The sequence below is a fragment of the Microtus ochrogaster genome, unplaced genomic scaffold (assembly GCF_000317375.1).
Source record: "Microtus ochrogaster isolate Prairie Vole_2 unplaced genomic scaffold, MicOch1.0 UNK11, whole genome shotgun sequence".
In the NCBI taxonomy this organism is placed as follows: Eukaryota; Metazoa; Chordata; class Mammalia; order Rodentia; family Cricetidae; genus Microtus; species Microtus ochrogaster.
The window spans coordinates 328,476-339,266 of NW_004949109.1; the positions used below are offsets into that span (position 1 = coordinate 328,476).

Sequence of the window (10,791 nt, forward strand, 5' to 3'; positions counted from 1 at the left end):
GGACCGCCTCCTGGGGACCTTCCTGACCGCCGGCGCTTCCGCGACGCTACTAGACGGGCGGGGCGGGCAGCAGAAAGAGTCGCATAGGCGTCCGGCGTACTGCCTGACCCAAAACGCCGGCCGGGGTTGCGGCCCGGGTTCCACCGTTCGATAGAAGCGTAGCACCGGATACCGGAAAGTCATCGGTGCGTGTCAAGGGCGCCTGAAGCGCGTCGGGAGCCCCGAGCGGGGCCGGGAGGAAAGCGAGCCGCGGGCGCACACGGCCACCCGCCCGCCCGCCCGCCCTTTCCGGCTCCTCCCTGGAGAGCGCGTTGGGCGTGTGAGCCGAGGCGCTGGCGGCCTGGGAAGGAAGACTATGAAGCTTCCGAACATCCTGCTCACCGGTTAGGGCGCGCGGCGGGGCCGGGCCGGGGACGCCGAGGGGCCGTGAGGTCCGGGGGAAGCAGGAGGGGGTCGCCTCGGGCCGCGCGGCGTAGCGTGTGGCTGTCGCGTGAGGACCCAGCGCGCGCGGCCGTTGGGGGGAGGGGGGCGGTAATCCGGGTGGCCGGTCGCGGCGCGGCGAGGAAAGAGAAGGTCCCGCTTCCCTGCCCCGCCCTAGGCTTGGTCTTTGTGAATCTGGTATTTCGCTCGGAGAACGGGCAGGGCTGCGGGTCCTTTGTCGGGGTTGGGCTCGGGGTTTCTCCATCCAAGTGCGGTAAAAGCGGTTTCTAGCCGATAGGAGATGGGATGATGGTGGGGTCCTTGGGCCTTCCTAGTCGTGATTTTTTTTTTTTTCTCTTTCCCTTTGCTTCTGGGAAACACTGCCTAAAAGTTTTCGGTAAATGCTTTGGATGTTCGTGAAGAGACGTGACCGATTAACGGTTTTGGTCGGTTGGTGCCACAGGCTTTGTCGTTGTTTCGGTGTGAAAGCTGAGCCTATGTGGCCGTTGGTGCCGTGGAATGTTAGCTCTGGAGCCGATCGTGGGTGGGGCTCTTCTGGATCTTCGAAGCTTTTACTGGAAATATTAAGTTGTAGCGTCTAATACCGTCGTAGGCCAGTTGTACAAAAATTAAATGGGCGTAGATGCTATTCTTTTATACAAAAAAAAATTAAGATTCTGTTTGTGGAAGCAGGGTTTTTGTCAGTTAATGAACCATAAGCAAATTTTAGCCTTTAAGAGTCCTTAGGAGGGCCGGTCGGTGGTGTCGCACGCCTTTAATCCCAGCACTCGGGAGGCGGAGGAAGAAGGCGGATCTCTGAGTTCGAGGCCAGCCCGGTCTTCACTAGTTCCAGGACAGGCTCCAAAGCTACAGCGAAACCCGGTCTCAAAGAACCAAAAAAGAAAGAGCCCTTATATATTTTACAATATCTGATTTGCTTGGACAGACAGTATATTGGGGTTCCTATAAGGCATTGAAGCTAGTAGGCTACAATTTGAGACCCTGGAGATGGAGGCATGAAGCCCTGAGTTGGATCCCCCGACTACATAAACTGGATGGCATAATTTATGTTTGTTATCCTGATACTAAGGAAAATCAGAAAGGCTAGCCTGGACTGCACAGCTCCCTGTCAAAACAAGAGCTATACCATAAGTCAGACTAAAATAAAATAACCATGTTGAGTTCAGAGTTCACACGAGTTGAGTCAAGGCTTCAGATTGCTGTACCACAGTGGAAATGTTTTTCTAAATACATTTTAGAGGCATGATTTATCAGGGTTACTTAAGTTTGAACAGCTTTAATTATGTTTGATTGCTTTATAATTGTGTTAACAATAAAAGGAGAAAAGCGAAGGACAATGTATAGGATATCAGTGCTGTGTGTGGATATATACAGTGTGTGTATGTGTACACTTGTTTAAACACATACCAAGTAGGACGTTATGTTCCTTAGATATCACAAACACAGAAAGCTGAGAAAGGCCTGGTTTATAGTAGTTCCCTCTGGGGAAGTTATCAGAGTTAGGGGTGAGGAGTAGTGACCTTCTCTCATGCCACCTAAATTTCTTCATTAAAGCAGTAAATGATGGCAGTTTATTTGAGGTGCCCAGTTTTAGGCTGGGAAGGTTCATGTTGTTGCGGGCAGAATTTGCATCAAAATTGCTGAAATCCTACCCCTGGAAATTAGGATACAGAGACTGACACCGAGTCATTTCTGAAGAATTTTTTGTTTAGTTGGTTTCGTTTTGAGACAAGGTCTCTCTGTGTTTCCTTGGCTGTTCTGAAACTCACGATGTAGACCAGGCTGGCTTTGAACTCACAGAGATTCATCTGTCTCTGCCCCCTGAGTGCTCACCACACCAGGCTTTCTGGGGAATTTTTATTAGATCATGGTATATATATTCATATGTGATTGCTAATTAAGAAAATTTTTGTGTCAGTTAAGACCCTTCAGGGCAGCTGGGCGGTGGTGGCGCACGCCTGTTATCCCAGTACTTGGGAGGCAGAGACAGGTGGATCTCCGTGAGTCCAAGGCCAGCCTGGTCTACCAAGGGAGTTCCGGGACAGGCTCCAAAGCTACAGAGAAACCCTGTCTCGAAAAACCAAAAAAAAAAAAAAAAAAAAAGACCCTTCAGGGCAGACCAACTGACATCTAATAAATAGCATTTGTTTTTTTTTATATTTATTTATTATGTATACAATATTCTGTCTGTGTATATGTCTGCAGGCCAGAAGAGGGCACCAGACCTCATTACAGATGGTTGTGAGCCACCACGTGGTTGCTGGGAATCGAACTCAGGACCTTTGGAAGAGCAGGCAATGCTCTTAACCACTGAGCCATCTCTCCAGCCCCATAAATAGCATTTGAACCGTGTTTTTCTGTGACTTCTTTTACAGGTACACCCGGGGTTGGAAAAACCACACTAGGCAAAGAACTTGCGTCAAGATCAGGACTGAAGTACGTTAATGTGGGTGATTTAGCTCAAGAAGGTAAGGTACACTTTGATGTTGGATTTATGTTATAAGTCAGGTAGTAGAGTGTTAGTACTAATTAGCTAAGTGTTGCTAGAGGGTCCAGAAAGCAGAAAGACACCAGTAGTAAGCAATTGTGTTCTGCTATGGACACAGAAAATAAAAGACCACATGCCGAGTATTGTTACATAGTTATTTTGGACATTTTCCCCTTCTAATAATGGGGACAGCTTCTATGAGGGGTTGGATAGATAAGGTCTGAATATGAAGAGGGAAAATGCTGTGGGTGGTTTTTAAACAAGTGTGAGTTTATTGATCTTTCATGAAGGATAGATTACTGTGGACTCGAGCAGTAGGATATTACTGTTATTTTTATCAGTCACTTTAGCTCTGATAGTTGCCTGCCCAGACTCGCTGCATATAGTCTGAAGTGGTATTTTTACTGATTTTACCCTGTTTTCCCCTAATCTTTTATTACTTAACTATTTGTGTCATCTTTTTATATTCCACACTCAGAGAAGGAACTCAGTATTTTTAAGCAGAGGGAAGTTTAGGTATACAGAGATTGCTGTTTTACATTTTAGATAGAGTTTTGAAAATTTTAACACATTTGAAAATTTTAAATTCCTAACAGTTGCTACTAAAGTAACTATTTCGGTTTGATCTAATTTCCATATTTTTTTTAAATGACCTAAAGTCTGATCACCGGATATCATGGAGTCTGGCAAGATGGCGTCTCCCAAGAGCATGCCGAAAGATGCACAGATGATGGCCCAAATCCTGAAGGATATGGGGATTACAGAATATGAGCCGAGAGTTATAAATCAGATGTTGGAGTTTGCCTTCCGATATGTGACCACAATTCTAGATGATGCTAAAATTTATTCCAGCCATGCTAAGAAAGCTACTGTTGATGCAGACGATGTGCGATTGGCAATCCAGTGCCGGGCCGACCAGTCTTTCACTTCTCCTCCCCCAAGGGATTTTTTATTAGATATTGCAAGACAAAGAAATCAAACTCCTTTGCCGTTGATCAAGCCATACTCAGGGCCTAGATTGCCACCTGATAGATATTGTTTAACTGCTCCAAACTATAGGCTTAAGTCTTTGCAAAAAAAGGCACCTACTCCTGCAGGAAGAATCACAGTTCCACGATTAAGTGTTGGCTCAGTTTCTAGCAGACCCAGTACTCCCACACTAGGCACACCAACTCCACAGACCATGTCTGTCTCAACTAAAGTGGGCACCCCAATGTCCCTCACAGGACAAAGGTTCACAGTGCAGATGCCTGCTTCCCAGTCCCCTGCTGTGAAAGCTTCAATTCCCGCAGCATCAACAGTTCAGAATGTTCTGATTAATCCGTCACTAATTGGGTCCAAAAACATTCTGATTACCACTAATATGGTATCACAGAATACAGCCAATGAGTCAGCAAATGCACTGAAAAGAAAACGGGATGATGATGATGACGATGACGATGATGATGATGACTATGATAATTTGTAATCTAGTCTTGATGCATGTAACATGTATACTTGGTCTTGAATCCATTGTACTGAAATTAAGCATGTTAGATGTTCTAAAGCTGTATTTTAGAAAGTGGTATTTAATAAGTATGCTTTCCGTGCTTTTCAATTGAAATGTTGAGTTTTAATAGAGCTAGTAATGGTTTTTCATCAACCTTTATGCATAAAAAATAAAATTGTCATTTGTCAATTTGATTCTTGGTACTTTGGCAATTATGTTTTCAAAGCAATTTTCCCCTCATCTTGAAGTTGTTACTGTTATTATTTATAAACATGTGGTGGGGGACCAGTCCCAGGAGAGACAGCAGTCACGTGCCTCCCCCCCCTCCCGTCGTTCCCTGCGGGTGGGAGACAGTGGTGGGTAAGAGAGACAGATATGCCATGCAGAGAGTGTGGGTATAAAGTTTACTTAGTGGATTATGGAGAAGAAAGGGAAGGGGAGAAGAGGAGAGGAGGGAGAGGCATTAGTTACCTCTTCAGAAGAGGGACAGAGAGAGCAGGCTGCTTTCCTTCTAGCTGCTGAGATACCAGCCCACTGGGGCGTGGTCTCCCTTTAAAAAAAAAGCTGCCACTTCCCTCTGCACTCACTCTGGCTTCCCTCAACTAGGCTCCCTTCCTGATTGAGCAGAGGGCTGTTGTCTGGGATGGTGATCTGTAAGTTTTTCCCCTTTAAATAAATAGCTTCTCTATTGGTCATAATTCCAAACTGGTATGGGATTGTTTGTGACTTACGCCTTCAGGGAGGGGACTTGTCTCTTAAAGGGACAGGGTTCTCAGGTGACAAACCAGGCCAACAGATTACAACAGTTACAGCCTTTGTTATTTGCTGTGCTACCTACCTCTGATGTCTTCTGATGGTTTAATTATTTATTTATGTTGAGGCAGGGTCTCTCTGAGTAGTGCCAACTGTCCTGGTACTATTTTGGCTATGCTGGCCTTAAATTTATAGAGTTTGTCCTGCCTCTTCCTCCCCAGGTGCTGAGATTAAAGGCATTCCTTTGGTCATATTTAAGACTTTTGGCATTTCTTACTTTCTACCTCACTTTTTCCCAATTTTTTATGTATATGGGTGTTTGTCTGTATGTAATTGCACCACACATGTGTCTGGTGCCCATGGAGGCTTTGGATACCCTGGGACTGGAGTCACAGACGGTTATAAGACGGGTGTTGGGAATTGAATCTGGGTCCTCTGAAGAGTGGCCAGTACTCTTAGCCATTGAGCCATCTCTCTAGATCCCTGCCTCACTTCTTAAAGTTTACAACTTTGCTTCTTGATCAAATGATTCTCCTGACTTAGCATCTCAGTACCATGAGTGATTATATAAGATAATTATATAATTATATAAGATTGCTTATATTATTATCCTGTGTCCCCTCACATTGCTCTCCACGTGATGTTCTTTCTCATATACAATTGTTTTAGTGTTTTTAGCATCCTTAATTTCCCTACCCCCAGTTTATTAGTCTTTAACCCTATGAAGGCTAACTCCAGGGTACCCATAGGTCTGGGACTGGTAGAATAATGTAGCTCATTGAATTCATTGCAGATAGAATTACATTCATGTTAAGCATACACTACCACAGCTACTTGCTCCATAGATAGAATCTTGGTTTGTCTCAACTCAGGAGTTGGCAAGCTCCTGCTAGATATTTCCCTGGGCTAAGGAACACTAGACACCTATTCTGCATAACTGTCTAAACTTCTAAGCACTCATCTCCAAATTAGTGTATTTAAAGAACAGGACTGAAATCATCTTTGATTCTTCTTACTACCTCCTGGTTTTAACTTCCCACACAAACACACTCTCTGCACAGTTCTACTTGGTCTCTAACTTCTGAGAGTTTCTCTGGGGAAAATCTATATAGTCCTCCTTTCCCATCTCCCTGGCCATTGGTACTGTGCCTAGGGTTCTTGTTTTATTGCTTACTCCGTATGTTTGTACTGGTGTGAGTTTGTCATGGCACACATGGAGGTTAGAGCACAACGTACAAGAGTCAGTCCTCCCTCACCTTCCACCACGTGGGCCCTGGGGATCAAACTCCTGGGAGGGTGGTAAGGCAGCAAATACCTTTACTTGTTGAGCCAGTTTTGTTTTGAACAAGGTCTCATGTAGTTTAGGCCAACCAACTACTTAGTACATAGCTAAGAATAGTCTATTCTTGTGCTTCTGTCTGTCCTTCCTTTGTGCAATTACAGGTATGCATCCCGACATGAGGTTTATTTGGTGCACACCACCTTAGGTGCCAGCCCATATGTGAGAAACCTCAATCTCTAATCTCTCACTTCTCTCTTGATAAAAGGTGAGTGCAGCCGCACGCCTTTACTCCCAGCACTGGGAGGCAGAAGCAGGGGCATCTCTGAGTTGAAGGCTGGGCTGGTCTACAAAACGAGTTCTAGCACAGCCAGAATTGTTACACAGAAAAACCCTGTCTTCAAAAACAAAGACAAAATCATGTGTATGAACAACTGATAGAATCAGCTTCCTCTTAATGTTCTAAACTGTATGGTTTCTTCTGTTGAAATTTGAAGTGAACTTTAAAATCCATCTCTACTGTCACCCTCAGTACATACTGTAGTGACTCGTTACCGAGAATTCTAAATTCTTCATAAAGAATGCCTGCTGCTTCCAGATTTGGCTCCAATTCACTGCTTACTCAGAAAACAAAATGATCTTTTAAAATTAGAAGTGAATCACTGTATCCCATGTTTAATATACCTTGATCTAAACTCTTTATGCAGTCTTAATGGCCTTTTTGATCTGACTTTAGCTTAAACTATTTTCCGATGGTTCCCTCCTCCGGTCCTTAGGCACTCTCTTTGATTATCTTGCTTTCTTTGGGTTAAAACGGTCTGCTCAGTTCTCTCTACCCCATCTCCAGCTAACTACTTCAAATCTTTGCTTAGAAATTACTCGTAGGAGCTGGGGAGCTAGCTCAGTAGATAAGAACTCTGGGTCTGGAAACACAAGGTAAAAAGCAGGGAGATGCATGGTGCAGGTGCCTCAGTGTTGGTGGGTGGAGACAGGCAGATGGTGGGAGCTTGCCGGGCAGCCATCCTATCCCTATCATAGCCCTGTTTATTTAGTGAGAAGCCCTGTCTTGAGGCAGTCAGGCCAATAGCAATAGAGGAAGACACCCAGTGTCCTGCTCTGATCGCTACAAAGGTACGCACACACCCATACCTTTGTATGCATGTAACACACACAGATACACTACTTCTGAGCCTCCCCTAACACCTTGAGGTTATGCTAGGTACTCATCCAATTCCTCTAGCAATACAGTCCCATTTCCAGACTTGCTGTCATCTCCAGTTTATTATAAGTTCTTTAAGGGAAGGGATTGTATTTACTTGTCTATATATCTTGTTCATTAATGTGTCCTTCAATCACTGGTACATCCTGTGTGAAAAAGTTTTGTGGAGCCTGGACAGTGGTGGTCCATGCTTTAATCTCAACATTCAGGAAGCAGAGGCAGGTGGATCTCTGAGTTTGAGGCCAGCCTGGTCTACAGAGCAAGTTCTAGGATAGACTCCAAAGCCATACAAAAAGACCCCGTTTCAAAAAAAAAGACAAGTTTTATGAAAATGAGTATTTGAAAGTTTGTATTTCACTTGTTATATTAAAATATGTTGGCATGATTTAAAATATCCTTCATCAGCCAGGTAATGATTATAGAACACTTAATTCTAGCACTTGAGGCAGATCTGAGTTTGAGGTCAGCCTAGTCTGCAAAGTAAGTTCCGGGACAGCCAGGGCTACACAGAGAAAACCTGTCTTGGAAAAAACATGCATACCTACAAAAGGAGGCCAGTGAGATGACTCAGCATAGGTAGTATCACACATGTGGAGACTCACGTGCTCATTAATTGTCTACATATTCTCCTACACAAACCATGTACACATAGAATAATAATAATAAAAAATAATCTTCCTTTCTACATCGAAGGAGGCCTGATGCTGGAGCATGCTCTTCACCAAAATGCCTCTCTTCAGCCCCATGGGTTCACATCCCCAGATGGTGGCAGAGGTGCTGGGGGCTATCCTTGATGGTTCCTGTCTCCCCTCTTCCTGGTTTGGACACCATGTGAAGTAGTGGCAGCTGCAGGCTCCCGCCACCTCGGACTGAAGCAGCTCTGCCCTGCCTTCTCTGCCACAAGGACGGACTCCTGAAAGCAAGTCTCAGACCTTTGCTCCTGCTGTGGTGGGCGTTTGCCACAGCCGTGATGTCTGTCCCAAATACGCCATCGCTGCTGCAGCCAGTGACTGCGGATGCTTGTTGTGTGATTAAGGATGCCCTCTCTTGATTTTTTTTAATTTAATTATTTTATTTATTTATTTGGCTTTTCGAGACAAGCTTTCTCTGTAGCTTTGGAGCCTAACCTGGAACTCGCTCTTGTAGACCAGGGTGGCCTGAACTCACAGAGATTCGCCTGCCTCTGTCTTCCGAGTGCTGGGATTAAGCGTGTGCGCCGTCACCACCACTTGGTCTAATGCCCTGACTTTCACAACTGCTTCCGTTATTTTAAACTTACTGACAGCACTTGGTGTTGGTTTATGAGTTAGCTCATATTTGGCAAGGAAGCAGCAGTGTTGTTTGTCGAGTCTTTGCCACACCGAGGCAGTTTAGTTTCTTAGCCTGATACTGTTTGTGCTAATGAAGCATTTATCCCATGAAGACAAGTCACAGCAGGTGCAAGGGGGCTCATTCCATTGACTTAATTTCAGCCTGTAACAAAATATAGGAGGAATTAGGTAAGAAATTGACAAATTGCCTTTTTAAGTACTGTGCTTCTGGTGGCTAAAGTATGACTAAAGTCTAGATTGTAGTGAGGGTGAGATTATTTTACCTCCTAAAAGAAAACTCAAGCCAAGTGGTGGTGGTGCACGCCTTTAATTCCAGCACTCTGGAAGCAGAGGCAGGCCGGTCTCTGTGAGTTCAAGGCCAGCCTGGTCTATAGAGTGAGTTCTAGAACAGGCTCCAAAGCTACACAGAAACCCTGTCCTGAAAAACCAAAACAGCAGCAGAAGAAAAAAAAAGAAAACTCAAGGCTTCAATCCCAGCACTTGAGAGGCAGAGGCAGGCGGATCTCTTGAGTTTGAGGCCAGTCTGGCCTACAAAGTGAGTTCCAGGATAGTCAGAGATACACAGAGAAACCCTATCTTTGGGGGAAAAAAAAACAGAAAAAGAGAACCTGTGAATTGTTGAAACTTCTAATGTTGAATTGAAATCCCCAACCTTTTCTTCCATTTTTTAATTCAATGGCAGGCACCAAACAAGCCACGCACATGTCAGGTGAGCACTCTCCCACCGAGCTTTATTCCTAAAGCTGAATTTGCCTCTGTGATTGTGCTTGTCGCTTTGGTTGTTCTTGTTTTCAGACTGGAACTCTTCTGTCCCAGGCTGGCCTATAACTTGTTAGGTAACCGAGAGTGGGCTTAGGCTCCTGGTTGTCCTGAGTACTTGATTCTAGGCATGTGATTTTACACCGGGCTTTTTTAACACTGACACTCAAACCCAGGGCTCCTGCACAATCGGCGAGCCCTCTGCCAACTAAGTTATTCCCACTTTGGGTTTGTTGTTTTGTTTTTGTTTTTGTTTTTGTTTTTGTTTTTTTTTTGCCTACATGTTTGTATGTGTACCGTGTATATGCCTGGTGCCCACAGAGGCCAGAAGAAAGTGTCAGACCCCTTGGAACTGGAGTCACAAACAGTTGTGAGTCACCATGTGAGCTCTGGGAATTGAACCCGGGTGTCCTCTGAAAGAAGAGCAAGTGCCATTAGCTAATGAGCTGTCTCTCAAGCCTCTGCCTAACAATGAGACTGGCCTTGTGAATGGTAAGCAAGTGCCCTCTCTGCTGCGCTACAGCCACAGGCCCAAGACTGTCTAGCTCAGAGAAATGGCTTTTTAGTTTTGTTTTGGAGTTTTGGGTTTTGATTTTTTTCAAGACAGGGTTTCTCTGTCCTGGAACTCACTCTGTAGGCCACGCTGGCCTCGAACTCACAGAGATCTGCCTTCCTCTGCCTCCCAAGTGCTTGGGATTAAAAGGTGTGCACCACCACCACCTGGCGAGAAGAATGGCTTTTGGAGATTCTGAGAAATGACATTGATTCCTCTTCCCCAGTCCTTAAGAAAGGGAGAGATCAGGGAAGCAAGAACCCAAGACTGCTTGGAGTAAGTTTATATTCTTTTTTGTTTCTTGGTTTTTTGTTTGCTTGTTTGTTTTCTGAGACAGGGTTTCTCTGTATCTCTAGCTGTTCTGGAACTCACTCTGTAGACCAGTCTGGCCTCAAACTCAAAAGACTGACCTGTCTCTGCCTCCCGAGTGCTGGGATTAAAGGTGTGCGCCACTGCCACCTTGCATGCACCAGCAAGTT

At 45.0% G+C, this 10,791-nt stretch overlaps 2 protein-coding genes across 3 annotated transcripts in view; both read left to right on the top strand.

Moving 5' to 3' along the window:
* The first annotated feature begins 296 nt into the window (after positions 1 to 296).
* Ak6 (adenylate kinase 6) overlaps positions 297 to 10,791 on the top strand; it is a 15,735-nt gene continuing 5,240 nt past the window's right edge. Inside the window, exons 1-2 of one of the 2 annotated variants that reach the window (XM_005366561.1) lie at positions 297 to 383; positions 2,817 to 2,909. In XM_005366561.1, coding sequence (XP_005366618.1) covers positions 356 to 383; positions 2,817 to 2,909 — 121 coding nt within the window. In that variant the 5' untranslated portion in view covers positions 297 to 355. Of the gene's footprint in view, positions 384 to 2,816; positions 2,910 to 9,584; positions 9,710 to 10,791 lie in introns of those variants that run through there. The other variant, XM_026788982.1, reaches the window with a different exon arrangement.
* Taf9 (TATA-box binding protein associated factor 9) lies at positions 2,831 to 4,612 on the top strand. The gene is made up of 2 exons (XM_026788981.1): positions 2,831 to 2,909; positions 3,589 to 4,612. Exon 2 carries the CDS (start codon positions 3,606 to 3,608, stop codon positions 4,395 to 4,397), a length of 792 nt encoding a protein of 263 aa, XP_026644782.1. The 5' UTR covers positions 2,831 to 2,909; positions 3,589 to 3,605; the 3' UTR covers positions 4,398 to 4,612.